General features: G+C 37.7%; 1 protein-coding gene across 1 annotated transcript in view; it reads left to right on the top strand.

Annotated features, from left to right (window-relative positions):
• Positions 1-19,778, top strand: part of MRC1 (mannose receptor C-type 1) — a 93,328-nt gene that overhangs the window by 19,829 nt on the left and 53,721 nt on the right. Inside the window, exons 5-8 of the mRNA XM_060096158.1 lie at positions 6,878-6,991; positions 10,146-10,292; positions 15,427-15,612; positions 18,892-19,049. Of these exons, the coding sequence (XP_059952141.1) occupies positions 6,878-6,991; positions 10,146-10,292; positions 15,427-15,612; positions 18,892-19,049 (605 nt within the window). The remainder of the gene's footprint in view (positions 1-6,877; positions 6,992-10,145; positions 10,293-15,426; positions 15,613-18,891; positions 19,050-19,778) is intronic.

Below are 19,778 nucleotides of genomic sequence, written 5' to 3' on the forward strand. Positions count from 1 at the left end.
AAGTACCATGAAAAAGCAAACTGAAGGCTGTATAGAGAATGGATTTGAGGGGCAGATGGCTGAAAGTGAGGAATGTCTTGTGAATATGTATGTCCTCCCCACCCCTAAAGAGATTCACACAGAACCTTCCGGGAAGACAGTCTCAAGGAATGTTTGCTGACTGACAAATGAAGATGCAGCACAAGAAAAACCATTATTTAGAAATTCAGCCTCACGTTTGGACCAGTGGTCAGTTTATGGCGAGAAGACAGTGGTTCTTAAGTGTGAAGTTGCTTATCAGTCACCAGGGAACTTTGTTAAAGTGAAGCTGCCTGGGTGCAAACCCCAGAGACTGTAGATCAGGAGGTATGATGTGGGGTCCTGGAATCTGCATGTTATCAGATTTCCAGGTGATTCTAGGGCAAGTGGATGGGGACCACACTTGGCAAAGCACTGTGTACAGTACCTGCTGTATCAGCAATGCCTACAGATTGCATCTGCCTGGACAGCAGGCAGCAGAGCTCAGGAGTAAGGAGCATAGACTCAGGAGGCTGACCGCCTGGGCCCTGGCTCTGTGAAGTGGGGGGGGACCTTGGGGGCGATTACCTGAGGCTGCTATGCTGCAGTGGGAGAGTGTGTGTGAACTGTTGCAAGGGACAGAGCTGTCCCCAGCCTTGTCTCATCACCTAGGATTCCCTTTCTCCAGCTCTTTTCGGATGGTCCTCTCCATCGACTGGAACACACTTCTCCTATAAGTTATTATTTTTTAATTGAATTTGAAGATGTTGATTGCATTCTATTTGGGGCAGAAAAAAATGTAACATGAATTTTTTTTTTAGCGCCACCTTGTGAAATACACAAAGCATTATTAGGTAAGAAAGATTTTTCTACTTCTAGTCCATTTCTGAGGACTAAATCAGGAATACTAGCTCCACTGTAATGAAATCTTTCTTGTACCAAGTATAACATTTAAACATTTTCTGCTTTCAGTATAGGCTGCAAGCCACCATTTTCTTTCAGCCATCATTAAAGAGATTGACAATAGAAAAGCAATAGGACCTCACTATGGGCATTCGTGAGCTCAGAGATGGGGTTCTGCCTCCGTCTGCTCAGTGATTCTGTTTTGTGTTGGTCCATGGGGTCTTTGTATGCAGTATTGGGGCAAAGTACAGAGGGACCAATGTTTGCAACCATGTGTAAAAATAAGGAGAAAAAGGGGAAAACAGAGACAGAGATAAGACTAAATTTATGTAGGTGATTAAGGAAGAGAGAGAATGAGTAGAGACAATCCTGGTGTGATTTATGCTGGCTTGCACGGGTTAGAGAAACCTCAGAGTTGAAATGGTTTCACTTGGCTTTTTTTTTTTTTTAAGGCATCTGTTTGCGGGTTGTGTTCTCTTGACTCTTCTGAGTTTTGCTTGTTTTCTGGCTTTCTGGAAGCCAAGGGGCAGGGCACAGGTTACTTTTGAACTCCTCCCCAGTTGCTAGGGGAAGGAGGCTATGTGAGCAGGACAGCATCTCTGGGCCCTCCACTCGCTTCCTCATTCCTGCCTCCACTATCAGGCTTCTGGCTGCAGGAAATGCTTCTCTAATCAGCAAGGGCTAGTACTGTGTCCCCAGGAGCGCAAACAAGCCCTAAGAGATTGGGAGGCTGAGTTCACCTCAGATACTTATTTGAATCTTATCCAAGCCTCCGGAATTTCAGTCAGCAAATTTTAACTGAAATCCGGGTAGGAATGACTTCTCGAATGAGATTTGTAATATTTCCTGCTTTTTCTTTAAGTCAACAATGCCGTGCATTAGGGGACAAAAAAAGGCTGACGGGGAATTTAAAAAATAAACCAGACTTTTGTTTTCTAGAGGGAAGATATGCATGACATTTATCAGCGTATATTGGGGAAGACTAGAAAGTCCTGGTGTGAGTGAGGGATTGTCAACTCCTCCATTCTGGAAAATGGGGCGCTAACATTTTTTAAAAACCACACATAGTTACCCTTTTAAAAAATGATTTCTTTTATGTGAGAATTTTGAGTAGTAAACTTCATTTTTCAAAAAGGTATAAGCCTCTTATGAGTCTGAGATCAAATTAGCTGTTATTTATTAAACAGCTGTTGTGTGTCAGACACTGAGCTTTATTTCTAAAGCTGACACCAACCTTGTAAATGAGTAAATATTGTCCCCACTTTATAGATAACAGGAGGGAGAAGGTAGGAATTTTGCCTAATGTCGCACGTTCAGAAAATAACTGAATTGGAATTCAGCACTGTCTTTCCATTATGCTCTGCCTGCGTCTCACTTAAAAATAAGCAAGGATTTGGTGGCCCCCAAAGCTTTAAAGAGAACATTTAATTTAGATGTCAGCAGCTCCTTGCTCCAGTAAATTTATTCTAAACTGGCAATCTGATTTCACATTATCTGCTGGGTTAACGGCTTCTGCCCAGCGGCCAGTTCTTATATCACCCAGAGTCATTTCATCATCTCTTCTTCTTCTACCCTCAAAGATGTTGGGACACCCTATTGAATCCTCAGTTCCTGAATCAGATTTATAACCATGTATGCGCAGGATTAGGATTTATAGAACTGAAATAAGATATAGGAAGTGAAATTGGCTAGCTACTTCGATTCTTTTTGCCAGTTTCCGTATGGTGCTGGGTGGAGAACAAATTGGACCACAGTATAGAAAAGAACAATACAGTGTACTATTGGACAGTAATACGTCTTCTATTACAACTAAGTTCAAAAGTAGGTATAAACTGTTTCAGACGATACATGCAGGAAAATTTAACATTAAAAAGTTTAGCATGTGGAATTGATGCTTTGTGTAATAATACTAAAAAAATTTGGTCATCTTCTTTAAAAAATTACAAACACATTAGAAAAAAATTGTGGATGACGCTCATCAGCTTTAAGTGATATATTTAACACAAAGCTTGAAATTTGTTTGTAAATCACACTTTTTGCCAACCCGAATTCAACATGGAGTAATAACAATAATAATAATATTAAGAATAGCAGTAGCTTACATTTATTGGGCATATACTGTGTATTAGGCCCTGTTTTAAGAGGTATTACTTAACTTAATTCTTCAAAACAAGCATAGGAGTACCTAGGGTAGATAAGGAGAGTCTCAAAGGATAATTTCCTTAAAGAGTGATCATCTTTTCTCATCCTGCCAAACGTAGTCATTTAAGTAAGCAATCTCAGGCAAAATCTAATTTATTTATTCCTACAGTTCTGTTCAAAACTTCATAGTTTTGAAAACTTAGATATGCATAGTTTATTATAAGTTTTAAAATATACCAGAATATTTGATTTTGGGGAATAGCTATATCCAACATATACAAGCAACTCATACAACCCAACATCAAAAATAGACCCCCAAAGCCTGAGAAAAACCGAAACAACTTGAAGAGACATTTTCTCAAAGAAAACATACACATGAAAAGATGCTCAACATCATTAATCATCAGGGAAGTGCAAATCACAACCACTGTGAGATACCACTTCACACCGGTTAGAGTGGCTATTATCAAAAAGACAACAAATAGCAAATGTTGGCAAAGATGCGGAGAAAAGAGAACCCTCACGTGCTGTCAGTGGGGATGTGAACTGATGCAGCCACTATGGGGAGCCCTATGGAGGGTCCTCAAAAAACTAAGAATAGAACTACCATGGGATCCAGCAATTTTACTTCTGATTATTTACCTGGAAAAAAGCCAAAAACACTAATTCAAAAAGACAGATGCATTCCAGTGTTCATTTCAGCATTATTTACAATAGCCAAGATATGGATACAACGTTAAGTGTCCATTGATAGACAAATGGATAAGGAAGATGTGGTATATATACATACATACAATGGAATATTACCCAACCATAAAAAATGAAATTTTGCCATTTGTGACAACATGGGTGAATCTAGAAGGTATTATGCTAAGTGAAATAAGTCAGAGACAGATGAATACCTCTTGATCTCACTTATGTATGGAATCTAGAAAACAAAACAAAATGAAAACAGATGCATAGATACAGAGAACAAATGGGTGGCTGCCATAAGGGAGGGCAGGTGGGGAGTAGGTGAAATTGTTAGAGGATTAAGAGGTACAACCTTCCAGTTATATAACAAAGTCATGGGGATATAATACACAGCATAAAGAATATGGTCAATTATATTGTAATAACTTTGTATGGGCACAGATGTTACTAGACTTATCGTGGTGACCATTTCATAATGTATGCAATGTCAGATCGCTATGTAGTATACCTGAAACTAATGTAATATTGTATGACAACTGTATTTCCATAAGAAAAATAATTTATGAAAAAATCAATTTTCACTGGTATTTAATAGAATAATTATTAACATAAAATATAGTATCAACATGACACTGATCCTAGAATGACATTTCTAAGGTACAGACTAGTAGACAGGCATCTCCTCCTGACACCTTATAAGTTACCTATTTACATGAATGAGGTGAGATGGCAGTTTTTGTTGGTTTCTTTAATTTACCCTAACGAGACATAAGTAATAGTTTAGTACTCAAAAGAGTTTTAATAACTATGTAAAATAATTAATAAACTAAAGGGAAACCATCAGTGAGATGAATAACTATAAAATTGATTTACTATAAATGAATTTCTATCACTTCATTATCAGTATTTTCTTTTTAATGAATGCAGTCATAGTCGATGATGCTCATTGCAGAGATTTAAGACTAAAGAAATATTAAGATTTTCCCTTTGATAATGTCATTTCCTTGACATAGCTTGTAATAAGTATTTTATTTTTTGGTAAAATTCCAACTTTGGAGAACCAAATGCTGAGTCTTCACAGGTAACCAGAGTGAGTTCTGCCATGGACTATTGTTTGGGGAGGGATGACATTTATCAGAAATATCTTTTTAGTTCATGGTTCTTTACTTAAAGGTGTGCTAACATCTAAACTTATCTGGAAAGTGTATTGTATCAATAATAGTAACTCATAGGCAAATTTAATTTAAACAAGGGTTGAGTTCACTGGAAACACCAAAGTGAACCCTGGGTGCAAGTCCTAATTTACTAATCCTCTGTTTCGCTCTCCACAAGTTTCTTAACATCTCTGTCCTCAGTTTCTTCATCTGTAAAATGAAGGCACTGGACGAGATACCTCTCAAGGTGTATAAAGTACCTAAGGGCAAGAGCTGTACTAACTCAGACTTTTTTTTCTAGAACACTTGATAAAGATAAGTGAATCTGAATTAATTTTCACTGACTTTTTACATGCTAGTAGTTAATTTCATCCCATTTTTATTACTTTATTTAAAGAAATTACACAATAGGGTTTACTTTTCAGTAAATAACTCCAGTATTGGATTCAGTTCAGTCCATTAAGCATCAACCTACCTAATCAATGTCAACCGAGTCAATATCCTCAAGTGGGTTCTCCTTTTGTCAGTGCCTTTCTGCCAGATGCTGAATAAACTAACAGCATTCAGGTCACATTTCTCCAAGAACGTGATCTGTGCTTTTATGGGGTTGGGGAGCAAAAAATTTGAGATATGATTCTGGGGCATCGAGTCACTGTAATCCCCTTTCATTTGAATTTGTGACATGAATGTGTATATATATCAGCTAATGAAAAATTGGGGAAAATTTCGGTGAATTTGGATAGCTTAGTTGGTTGCATCAGAACTAAAGGGTCTGGGATTTGATGTCATAAGAACCCAGGTTTAGGGACTTCCCTGGCGCTCCAGTGGTTAAGGCTCCATGCTTCCAATGCAGGGGCGTGGATTTGGTCCCTGGTCGGGGAATTAAATCCCAAAAAGAACCTAGGTTTAAATTTCAACTCTGCACATGACATCTAAACTCTTTGGGTGTCAAATTCCTAATCTGTACAATGGAGATGGCAGTACCTAATTAGAGTTTGTGAGGATTGAAAACGAGTGAAAACAGTGCCCTGAATATAGTAAGTGGTTATTCTCACCATTGAAAAGATTTGACTGGGGAATATATCCTCTAGAGAACAGTAAATATAAAGTGGTCCATTTATAATTACCCTTTATGTTTATAGACACTTCAGGTTGGTGTTTTATTTAAGACAAAAGATAGTTTTCCTTTTCATTAATTCTTTTAAATCAACTAAAAAGAATACAGAGAGAACAGCAAATCCATGGTTTTTAAAAAGTCATAGGTAATAACACATTAGAGTTGTTTAACCTGAGTGGACTGAGGTCCCTGTTGCTTCTGTTTTGTTTTTTATTGCATCTCAGGCCTAGCACAGACTTTGAAACATTGTCATTATGATTTATTAGCTGCCTAAGTAAAGTGTTATTCATAGTAGCACAAGCACTTAGTGTTTAGATTTTAATCATCATCTTAATGAGGAAAAAAACGGATTTTTTAAAATGTCATCAAATAAAATTCTGAGAGTAAGTTCTAAAATATGAGGTCGGGTAATAACTTATGAGAATGATATAGATTGAAATGTGTATTAAACTTTTTCATGATAGAAAATGGTGACTTTGATACAAAATAAATCTTAGTTTTACTCTAAAGTGAAGTAAACATGTTTCTGTTTGATGATAGTCAAAGAGAGTCTTCTCCAAATTAGAAGCACATTCACACGATCCTATAGAAGTCATCAAGATGCTGGGGGCTGAAGCCTAGTCACATCTGGGTTAGACCCTTAGCAAGACCGTTCCTGGCTTATCTGTGTTCTCACCTCAGTTTCTTTACATGCCCATGGAGGTAATGGTTGTACTTGCTTCCCGCTGATGAGAGGATCGAAGGAGACATGCTCGGCATGTTTTTCATTACTTCTCTCTAGTACATTTGGATTCAAGTACCTAATTCTGAATTTGATTTCACCATCTTTTCTGAATGTCAGTTTTGTTTTTGTTTTGCTTTTGTCATAAAGGTTTAACCAGTTCCTTGACTTCAGGACTCTGGATTGGACTGAACAGTCTGAGTTTCAACAGTGGATGGCAGTGGAGCGGGGGCAGTCCGTTCCGATATTTAAACTGGTTACCAGGTAGGGTTAAGCTCATCTGATTAACTTGGTGGCGTTAAGCTGGTTGAATTCATCTGCATTTAATTTAGCTAGGTACCATGGAGACCTTCTTCAGCTCACATGTAGATCTCAAAGAGAAGAATTGGGAGATTTCATCAAGTACGGTTTATTTCTCACCTTGCTTTGAAACCTGCCAACTAGATTTGAATACTCTAACACCATAAGGTTATTCCAGCTTTCTGGGATAAGGACTTGTCTGGAAGAATGATCACACAAGTCAATAGAGGACTCTGTTAAAGTATATATTTGCAGAGCATCGTTGATTTGCTAGGTATTATATTCAAAAATTTGATTTTATATTTATGACATATATCTATAATATAATGCTACGTAGTATATTCAAAGATTTTACACATATTTATTTATATCTGCACACACTATGAATTTAAAAAATTTAAATTGTTTTAGGCTGGAGAATTTCTCATTATCTTGAGCCATGAGGTATTTGCAATATTTCTGTCATCATTATAATGATCTGAAGGTCTACGTTGATGCCATTTTCTCCTATTTTTAATCGACTAGAGTTGGATTAAAAATAATACCAGCCACAGATTGTAATATTCCATACTAGCGTAATCATTCATGAGCAGTTTTGTTGACAGTTTGTAATTTAGTTGTAGAAAAACACGGGATGATCAAGCCTTCAACGGCTTTCCCATTTTTTGGAGGACAGAAAATGCTCTGAGCTAATATTTCTATATTGTTGTAACATAGAGGTAACAGAACATAAAAGGAGACTAGATGATAAAGATTTTTTACATATACAGAAATTATTCTGAGAAAACAAAAGGACCAATGATGACAAAAAGTCTTCATCTTATTCACCAATACCAACCATTGTTAGTGGCTGCGTAAGGCACTCTACTGAGTATAATTCTCCACTCCCAACCCAGGCCCCATCCTGTACTAATCTTGATTTATTAGGAACGTGTGCAGGTAAGGATTAGTGATGTCTGCCGTAGGTGTGGGAAAGGACGGGTCACATTTTCATTTACCAGTTCTGCTATGGAAAATACTGGTGTGGTGTTTCTTCATATGGCCAGACTTCTTTTTTTAAAGCCATCGAATGGTTTTTGCATTTGGCTTAGAAAATTAAACTCTCCATTTTCCATGTTACCGACTTATGGTATTAAAAAGAAAAAGAAAACTTTGAAATAAATAGATAATATTCAGAATATGCTAAAACATGAGAGGGAATTTTTAGAGGACATACATTGGTTTAAACTGATTAGATTTTACTATGAAATTTGACTTTCAATGTACTCCTTCAATGCATGATGTTTACAGGGCTGTCACTAAGAGTCAGCTCTGCTTTCCTCTGGAATGTGGTAAGTAAACACTGCTGCAAGGGAATATAAGATGTGCTATTTATGAATGAGAATTTGATTTGTCTGCTTACTGACTCAGTCACACTAAATTGGAGAATGCCAATTGGCTTAGATCATTAGACAATAATAATCATTTATTGGGGGATTAGTTTATTCTTTGCTGCTTAATTATTGTAGGCAGATCATTTTATTTATTACTCAATTTTAAGTGATGATTATTGTAATATTTAACCACTTCCATTCTGAGAGTTCAGTGAGAAAATTGAGGGGTCTAGATTCTGTGAAAGTGAGGAATAAAATTGGAATACTAATGAGAAAGGAAAAGAAATGTCCTTCCTTATTAAACCAATTCCTGAGAAGTAGGCACAAAATTAAACCACCTTCTGAAATAATATGAGAGTTTCTTCAAATGAAAATTAGAAACCTTGTGGAACATTAGAAGTTGTTATTGTATAAATTGTTCAATCACCCTTCAATTGAGTAATTAACAAGTAAAGCATCTATTAAAATACATCTACATTTGAAGTGAGGATATTTTACACAAATGGTATAGAAGTGTGAATTCAAATATATAACTGTAGTAACCACTTAAAGACAAAGAGTTGATATATTAAAGTAGGTATTGGTGTTCTATTGATAAATAACTGTATTACTATGATTTACAAGCTCATATATTAAATAATAACTGTTAGCTGTAAAATACATTATCGTTTCCAGCAGTTTCTTTCTAGTACTGGTACCTTCTCTGTTAGTTCAGTTATACTGGAAGTTTGGTCATATTATCAACACATGTAAAAAACGTCTTTATCCTTACCACTAACAATTTTTTCTTTGCGTGCTGTTCAAGCAACTTCCAAAAATTTTTGACAAAGGCTTTATGGAGCAGGTGATGTGATTCCCATCTTTTGGGAAGGGGAAGTGTGGTCCAGGTCCAGGTCGTAAACACGTGAGAGGTCACAAAGCAGAATCATTGACAAAATGTGACTCATCAACCTGTCTTCTCTTGTGAGATGGAGCAAGTTTTTAGAGCACTCGTTTCAAAATCATTTATTAAAGTGGTGGAAAAGCATGAGAAAAGTGGGTATCTATGCATGATTCGATTGCATTAAGAAAGTTGACTTGACCTGGTTCTTTAATCCGCTTCCAGTAAGCAATGAGGTGAGAGGTTAGCTGCTAAAAGTATCCTTCAATAGGCTGAGTTGAAAATCTTGAGAGGGAGTCTGAGCTCTGGGAGTCCTTTACCAGCGTTTACTATGGCACATTGCTGCTTCTAGCATCTCTTTCCTTCTCTTTCTCGCATTGCCTTCTTTCCTGCCTCTTCTTTCTAATTGGAGAAAGTTTTTCCATGTCCAGAAATTCTCTGGCTGGTCCACAGTTAGCTTGACTTAGGTTTTTGGGGAGGTATCGACAATGTTGAATATGGCTGATTTGGAACATTGTATATTCTTTTGTTATTTACCCCCCTATCATACATAAAATAACCCAGTGTAAAGATTGTTCAGGGTTTAAGGTTTAGCTTTATTGTTTGATATTGTGGGGAAAAATTTATTTCAAAGAAGTAAACTTATATAATCAACATTTCAGGTATTGGAATGATCCAACAATGAGAAAACAAATAGACACCCAACATGTCTTTTGCTCTGAAGGCAGTAAATATTTATTTGTGAATGTGTAGCAGAAAGAGTGGGGATCCAATAAATGCCAAGGATAAACACACGAGGCTCTGGGGGTCTATCTACTTGTAATTCCTATAATAGTCCCACTTTTATTTTTTCTTTTCCCCAAAGGAAGTCCATCAGCAGAACCAGGAAAAAGCTGTGTGTCACTAAATCCCGGGAAAAGTGCTAAATGGGAAAATCTGCAATGTGTTCAGAAACTAGGCTATATTTGTAAAAAGGGCAACACAACTTTGAATTCTTTTGTGATCCCCTCAGGTAAGTGATCTGTTTGATCTGAAGTGTATAAAATATTATAATTTAAAGATCAAATTACAGTCTAGTCCTAACTGTAGGCAATGACAGGTTTTGTTGATCATTTATGGTATCAACTTAATGATATTCCTACAGAATGTCTTTTTGTTGGTTGCTAACCTTTACTGAGTGTTCTGGAGTGTTTGGGCATGAGCAAAGCCTTTGACACAGCATTAATAAAAATTTTATCTTCACAGCTGCCCTGTGAGGTAGGTATTATTATTCACACATTTTAGATGAGGAAAAAGATAGTCAGAGGATATAAAAAACTCGCACATGTGACAAAACTGGAATCCAAGCTAGGAAATCAGTATCTGAAAGGAATGTTTTTATTATGTCCTCACTATTTAATGGTGTATCTGGGCACCAGTGTTATTTAGTTTAACATATACACTGAAGTCTTCACCAAAATGGAATAAAACATCCCAGAAGTAGTCACTGAATTTTATATATAGGCTAGACCAGTGGGAAAAAATGCAATTATGCTCTCTATTATAATTTTATAGAAGAATTAAGCTACTAAGCCCAGAATGCATTTTTTCCTTCAAATTGACAAAAAGCAAACTAACTATTGATACATTTTTTTCACTATCAGCTGTTTTTGGAGAGACGCTTAATACTTCAAGGTCATTTATGTATGTATATATATATTCTGCTTGGGAAATCTGACAGCGTGGCATTCTTTACTTTTTTTGCTCCTTGACTTTTTTTTTTTTTTTTTTCTTTTTGCGGTATGCGGGCCTCTCACTGTTGTGGCCTCTCCCGTTGCGGAGCACAGGCTCCGGACGCGCAGGCCCAGCGGCCATGGCTCACGGGCCCAGCCGCTCCGCGGCATATGGGATCCTCCCAGACCGGGGCACGAACCCGTATCCCCTGCATCGGCAGGCGGACTCTCAACCACTGCGCCACCAGGGAGGCCCTGCTCCTTGACTTTTAAAAGCAATTTCATTTATTTTAAAATATGATCGACATGGCTAGAAAGTCCATGGTACAACATGATAAATAATAATAATTTCTTCCAGTTCTTACTTCAAATTTGCAGTTCCTCTCTGAATAACTGTGTCTGGGTGTATATCCTTACCTAGTTATTCTATGACTATATGAATAAATATGTTTGTAATTCTTTTTGTCTGTTTTATACAAATGACAGCATATGATACACTTTGCTCTACTTTTTTCACTTAATAACAATTTTGGGCATCCTTCCATACAGTACATAGGTAGCTTCTGTATTCATTTTTATGGCTGTACGTTAGCCATTGCAGGGAGAGACTATGTTTTTTTTAACCAGTCCCCTATTAATGGAGCTTTAGTTTACTTCCAATTTTTTATTATTACAAACAATCCCACAGTGAGTAACTTTATACATATGTCATTTGATGTGTGTGATTATTTCTAGAAGTGGAATTGCCAGATCAAAGAGTGGGTGGGTTTGCCATTTTAATGGATACAAATATGGCGGAGCTCTCCAATGGACATAGATGAGGGTCCCATTACTGGGTTTGATTATACTTTACAGGGTCACCCTTATGGCTGTGGGCACGCCTCAGGGAGACCTCAGTCATTTTTGTATTTCATCTCCTCTATTCCTCCCATACGAGAAATGGTACTGATATAATCCTTCCCTCTTGGAAGAGCTCGTATAATTCTCCTTCAGAAGATTTGGAATTACCACTTAGGGGATGAGGAGAATGGTGGTTTTATCATGTCTGAGGTAAGGAGGTGGAATTCTGTAACTTGGCCTTGTTCCTTAACCCCCCAGTTTTAGTTTCCTATCTATTAAGTGGAAATACTAACATTTGTTCTTCCTGTGAATGTTTGTTCATATTGTCAAGCACTCAGTCCATTATTCTTATTTCTCTGCTATGGCTGTTACTGGAACCAAACTTGGGTCTGCTGGTCTGCGTGCAGTAAAGCCAATCTACTGACACCGGGTTGTGGTGAAGGAAATTGCAGGGTTTATTGCAGGTGCCAAGCAAGGAGTCCAGGGCAGCTAGTGCTCAAAACACTGAACTCCCCTATAGGTTTCAGGAAAGCATTTGTAAAGTCCAGGTGAGGGAGGTGGGTTGCAGGGTATGTGATCAGCTTGTGCACAATTCTGTGATTGGTTGATGGTAAGGGAACAGGGCAGTGTCCCAGGGGTTAATGTTATCAATCCTTAGGTGCCAACACGCTCCTGATCATGAAGTAGTTAATTTCTTCCATTTGGTGGTGGTTTTAGCATCTGTAAAACAACTCAGGAAATGTCCATCAGATACTATTATCTGGGTACTTCAGAGAGGAGCTACAGCAGAGGATATGGGGGAGGGGCTTTGTCCCAGGAAGGCTCCCTAAGGTCTTGCTCGGTTACATGCCTTACTTGCTTCACTTGCTAACTTTCACTTCCCATTGGTTTTTGAATTTCTCTATACTTCCTGGATTAATCATTCTATCTTATCTATAAACTCAAATAAACCAGAGCTTGGAAAAGCATATCAGAGTTAGGATTATGAGGCATACATTATGGGTGACTTTCTTGGGCAAGGGTTCCACCTCGTCCCCTGTTTGTCTTTGCAATGCCACCCTGTTCGTCCATGATCCCTAGGTTGCTAGAGCTACACTGTCCAGTTCAGTAGCCACTAACCACATGTGACCACTGAGCACATGAAATGCGGCTAGTTCCAACAGAGATTTGCCGTGAGTGTAAAATACACGGTGGACTCACAAGACGTCGCATGAAAAACAAAAGTAAACGATCTCATTATTTTTTAATTGATTACATATTGATATGATAATATTTTGGATATATTGGGTTAAATATGATGTATTCTTATAATGAAAGTTACCTGTCTCTCTTGAGACTTGTATTTAACATGGCAACTGGCAAATGTATAATTCCATACGTGGCTCCCATTTGTGGATTATGTTATATTTCAGTCAGACAGTGTTGCTGTACAGGAATAAGTCATTTTTTGTGGCTGCCCCAGGGGACGCCTCTACATTGGTTGTTTTCCTGTTTTGAAATATTTTAAAAGTGCATCTGTTTAGTTTTTGAAGCCCTCAGCATGTGCTGGCATCATTTTCAGCTTTCTTGAGCAGCAAAATTAAAATATCCCACAAGAGGGCTCCAGAGTGATACTAACCTTTTTTTTTTTTTTTTTTTTTTTTGGTAACTACTGGAACTGTATAGAAGGAATAGATTTTCTAAAAGTATGCATTTCTCTGTTATAATAATACAGTGTTTGGATCTCAGGACTGCCTATTTACTTGAATGACTGTACTCAGAATCTTGAGCTTATACAAAGGTGATGCAGACATTCCCAGACTTTGAGAGACTATGGAACTGATACATGAAACAGATAACAAAGGTGCCCTGTACTGAACCTTTACTAAGGCAGCACATTTGAGAACATTTAGTATCAAACTTAAATATAGAAATTGACATTCATTTGGCAATATAGTCCCTCTTTAAGCAAGATATATTGCTCAATTGCTGTTTGAAATAGTATCCATAAAATGGTCATAATAAGCTGTTGTATAGTGAATATAACTTCAGTTCTTTTTCTTGACCAACAATTCATGACACTTACTCTGTGCCAGGCCCTGTGCCATTTCAGGGCCTATATGAGGATGAATGAAGCGAGTCTCTTGCCTTTGAACATTGTTACTGACACTTTCCCTGGCTCATTACTGTCACAGTGCATATTTGTCATGTATAATCAAGGTCATGACATTTTTTCTTTTTTTCTTTTTTTTTGCGTTATGCGGGCCTCTCACTGTTGTGGCCTCTCCCGTTGCGGAGCACAGGCTCCGGACGCGCAGGCTCAGCGGCCATGGCTCACGGGCCCAGCCACTCCGCGGCATGTGGGATCTTCCCAGGCCGGGGCACGAACCCGTATCCCCTGCATCGGCAGGCGGACTCTCAACCACTGCGCCACCAGGGAAGCCCAAGGTCATGACATTTGACCCTGACTACTAGTAGCAATAATTAGGACATTGGTCACTGTTACTGGTTTGATTAAACATTGTTGTCATATTTGTAATTTATAGTCGTATTATCTCAAGTGCAGAAGAACACAGTGAGGATGGGTAGTTTAATATTAGTACTAGTATTAATATTATTTACAATTTTTTACATACATGGATAGTTTGGTTCATGTGATGTGACTGACCCAACATCACACAGCTTGTGGCAGATTCAGATTTTGCCTGAAAGACTTCGGAATCGAAGTCCCTGTGATTTCTGCACTGTTATGTGTCATCTTCTGGGAGCAAATCCACGGCAATGGGTTAGTTCAAAGGCACAGGTGGCCGGCTCACACTGCCATGGTTTCAGAAGCTCCTTGGTGACCCCCCTCCTGCCCCCCACCCATTCTAGGCCCTGTGTCAGCACATCTTTCTCCTGCCTGCCTTGTGAGTCTTGCCCATCCTCTGAGGGATGGATGGCTTCCTAATGTCCGTAGAATAGAGGTAACTTGAAATCTTCTGAGGAATGAATACATTATATGGCAAAGCTCTTGTGCTTCCAGTATTTATAGAACATGCTTAGGACAGGTATGCCAATGATAAAATGCAGACGAAATGAGACAATCTATTGTATTTTGCTGTGGCCTTGTTGTAGGTACAGTTGAAAATAACAGATTTCTCATTTGGCTTTATTTTTAAATGAAAGATGACTTCCATATCATCTTTAGTCTGAAAGCAAACACAATCTCGTCTATCTTTTGTGAATACCTGTGCCAAAAAATGGAAAAATAAATATTAGCTATATTTGCCTATGACTATGAATTGTCTCCTATAGAGAATGATAGAAAATATTGTTAAATTAAAAATTTTTAAAAACAATTAAAAAAACCTCCTTTTAGGGCTTCCCTGGTGGCGCAGTGGTTGAGAGTCTGCCTGCCGATGCAGGGGACATGGGTTCATGCCCCGGTCCGGGAAGATCCCACATGCCGCGGAGCAGCTGGGCCCGTGAGCCATGGCCGCTGAGCCTGCGCGTCCGGAGCCTGTGCTCCGCAACGGGAGAGGCCACAACAGTGAGAGGCCCGCGTACCGCAAAACAAACAAACAAAAACCCTCCTTTTAAATGTTTTCCAAACTCTTTTTCTTTTTTTTCTAGAAAGTGATGTGCCTACCAACTGTCTAAGTCAGTGGTGGCCGTATGCAGGTCACTGTTACAAGATTTACAGAGAAGACAAGAAAATCCAAAGAGATGCCTTGATTGCATGTAGGAAGGAAGGTGGTGACCTAGCAAGTATACACAGCATCGAGGAATTTGACTTCATTATCTCCCAGCTGGGCTATGGTAAGAACTTCATCTGTAATACACTTGATTCTCATCTTCCTGACTTACCACCCATCTTTGGAAAATTTAATCATAAATGTTAAATCTAATAATCTAATAAATTCAAGTTAACAATTCAATGAACAATTCAGTAACAAATATTAATCATGCCTAAAATATTAAAATTATATAGTAATTTAAAGAATTTCTACCACTAAGAGAACATTTGAGTTTTTTTAATATGGAATCAACTTATGCATAGTTTTTTTTTTTTTTTTTTTTTTTGCGGTATGCGGGCCTCTCACTGTTGTGGCCTCCCCCGTTGCGGAGCACAGGCTCCGGACGCGCAGGCTCCGGACGCGCAGGCTCAGCGGCCATGGCTCACGGGCCCAGCCGCTCCGCGGCATATGGGATCCTCCCAGACCGGGGCATGAACCCGTATCCCCTGCATCGGCAGGCGGACTCTCAACCACTTGCGCCACCAGGGAGGCCCATGCATAGTTTTAAGAATACTGTGTTTCTATATATAATCTGGATTCAGAGCAGTCTACCTTACATTTGTGAACAATATTTCACTAGTTGGAATTAGTTGTGTGTATGGATGTATTTTCTCTTTTAAGGCCCATATTTTGTCTCACAGGAAAGGTCTCTAAATGAACCATCTCATCCTTTGAATTTTACTTTCTTTATTAATCTAGCTAAGGCTGCTAGAATGATGAGCAGAGAAAGAAAGAATTTATTTGATTGGAGCGGTTAGATGGTGGCCTACACCTTTTAAAGAAATTTGCATCTCGATTTTAGGACTCTAAGAGATGAAGAGAAAATGTAGTAACTAAATATTGTAAAGTTTTAAAAGATTGGCCCTATCAAAAACATTTAAAAAGTGAGTAAAATGAGTTGGGGATACTTATCCTGAAGAGGAGGAGGGCGAGGAAGGAAGTAGTGATGACGGGTGCTCAGTCATACTTGCTGATTAAATGATGATCATTTTCTGCTTCCACTTATGATACCGCAGAATAGCTGGACCTTTTCGTTTCCAGAGAGCAAAACAAGAGGAAATGGATGGTGGTGATGGTGGGGACTGCTTCCTGACACTTACTGCCTGAAAATTGATAGGAGCGGGGGTAGGGGAGAAGAAAAAAACAATGAACAAATAGATGAGAAAAATAAAGTAGTCTCAGAGAAAGATGTAAAATATCCCCAACACTGCTGCTGTTCGTGCCAGTGCTGAATGGAATCCTTTCTCCTTTGCTCACCTCACTGAGTTTGGTAGGGTGATGATGATATTCTGCTACAGCCCATAAATAATTTCTTAATTAGCCTACATTTACCTATCCTGGAGCATCTGGATTACACGGTAATAATGTAATCAAAACCAATGTATCTGAATAATATCATGACATAGATGGCATGATACTTATAATAGGGAATAAAGTTTGCAAGTGAATCAGTGGAAAACACATTAGTTAAGGGGCTGCAGGGCTAACGTGCACATTTTGCTCTACTTTATATAATATGGTCTAGTAATAGGAGAACCTGATATATTTATTGCTAGAGTTATTTTAGGAGTTTGGATGACGAAGGTTGCTTTTAAACTCAGCTGGAAAATTAGTAAACTTTCACTATGGAAACCTTCTCTTTTTTATTATTGATAAAGATTTATTTATTTAAAACAATACAAACAATATTGATAAAGGTAAAGGAAAGTTATAAAGTTAAAATTATTGTTTCTAAGTCAGAAGCCTAGAAAACCTTTTTTTAGCTAGTTGAGTTGATATCTTTCATGTTAATCATGGAAATACAGTGGATAAATTGGGACCTACACATATAAGTTATGACTCCATCAACAAAGACAGCTTCCCTAACAGATTGATAAGTCCGTCTAACAACTTTATGCTCACATCTTATATATTTTTGTCGGATCAAGCTTGTGCATACGAAAGCTACGGGGTGGGGAGAACAGTTTAGTGAGAAAAATGTTTATCAGAAACTCTTAATACTTTATTATAATTGTGGGACTTGGGAGTTTAGGTTTTCATTGGTCTTGAACCTAAAAACCTTGAGGGGTACATGAGGTCATTTTGGAGCCTATATTTACTGCCCAAAGAACATGATCTGCCAGATTAAGTGAAAGGAAAAGGGGTCATCCTGACAATGCCATTCATGTTTCATGGTGCTGGAAACATCTGCTGGGACTGGCACCAGGCCAGTCAGGGACTTCTCCAAAAGCAAAGATGAGTGACAGTTTTAGGAGGAAGAGACTAAACCATTTAGGGAAATTCCTATACAATGCGGCATATTTCTCATTTTCTACTACAATGTCATCTTTACAAACTTTTGGCAAGTAATTTTATTTAACTGTTTAAAGAACATATGAAACTTAAATAGATATTGAATTGTGTATTCCTTCGATTTTTAAAATATGGAAATGTGTATGATTTTAGTCATGAGACCTCAGGCCTTCTATTTTGTCCCATTTTTACTTATGATATTTAGAATTCTTAGAATTAAAACTACTGATAAAATCAATAATGCTCTTCATAGAATTTTCAAAACAGAATGATCATCTTTTATATCTATACCTGGTTGTTTTTATTTTAACTTTTGTTTGTTATTTGGGTTTTTCTGGTGTTTCATAGTGAAAATGGTGGCAGATTCATTCATATACATAGACTAATAAATAAGCGCTAAATGCCAGAAGATAGCCCAACCCTTCAGTTTATATATTTTCTCACTGTATGGATCATTTTCACTCCTATTACAGTGATTAAACTTTAACAGAAACACCTAGAATGTTCTTGATAACATCGTCAGTAAAATAGGAGTGGTTTTTAATTTTTATTATTTTAAAACATTCATAAGATTTAATCGTAGTCAAATAGATTTATGTATAAATAAGCTACCATATTTCCAGCACACCATGAGTGTGGTTGGTATGATAAATTATTTATAACAAAAAAGCAGCTTCACAAGATAGAGGAAAATGATAGACCTACTTCAGTTTCCATTTAACAACTCCCAGGAGATAGAATTTGCAGTAGCACAACAAAAGAATACAGTCATATCCACAATGTGAAGAATACATTACACATTTTAAACTAAAATTGACAACATAAAATGTAGTTGACATCTCAGTCTACAGAGGTCGATCCGTTTAAAGCTCAAGAGGATGGTCTTTCATGCTAGTGATAATATCAAGGGAGTTGTTGATAAAGAATGGGTCTTCCTTTCCTGATAACCTTCTGATGGTTAGAAAGAAAACTTTGGGTAAATGACTTCTGTGTTTTTCTTCCTGTTTAGAGCCAAGTGATGAGTTATGGATTGGCTTAAATGACATCAAGATTCAAATGTACTTTGAATGGAGTGATGGAGCCCCTGTAACATTTACCAAATGGCTTCGTGGAGAACCAAGTCATGAAAACAATAGGCAGGAAGACTGTGTGGTGATGAAAGGCAAAGTAAGGCAACTTTAGTTACTGATATCTAGCAAAAGCCACAGGGAAATTTTCCTTCCGTCCCACTTATTACGTACGATTGTTTCCATTGTTTCTATTCTACTGAATTGACATAGATCAAGGTTGAACGAGAATTCAGATTCAGTTTTTTGAGTCTCTCTCAATTGTCTAGCACACCCAAATTCTCAAGAGGACTAGAAAAGCAACAGATAGAAACTTTCATTTCAAAGATGAAATTAACCAATAACGAACGCTCATATCATTTCTATGCTTGGTCCTAAGTTCGTTTGTTTTTAAATTTTTATTGGAGTATAGTTGATTTTCCGTGTTGTGTTAGTGTCTACTGTACAGCAAAGTGAATCAGTTATGCATACACATATATCCGCTCTTTCTTAGATTCTATTCCCATATAGGTCATTACAGAGTATTGAGTAGAGCTCCCTGTGCTCTACAGCAGGTCCTTATTAGTTATCTATTTTATATATAGTAGTGTGTATATGTCAATCCCAATCTCCCAATTTATCTCTTCCCCCTTTCCCCCCGATAACCATACGTTTTCTACATCTGTGACTCTGCTTCTGTTTTGTAAATAAGTTTATTTGTACACTTTTTTTAGATTCCACATATAAGTGATATGTATTTGTCTTTCTGTGTCTGACTTACTTCACTCAGTATGACAATCTCTAGGTCCATCCATGTTGCTGCAATTGACATTATTTTGTTCTTTTTTAT

This window comes from Mesoplodon densirostris, chromosome 4, assembly GCF_025265405.1.
Source record: "Mesoplodon densirostris isolate mMesDen1 chromosome 4, mMesDen1 primary haplotype, whole genome shotgun sequence".
In the NCBI taxonomy this organism is placed as follows: Eukaryota; Metazoa; Chordata; class Mammalia; order Artiodactyla; family Ziphiidae; genus Mesoplodon; species Mesoplodon densirostris.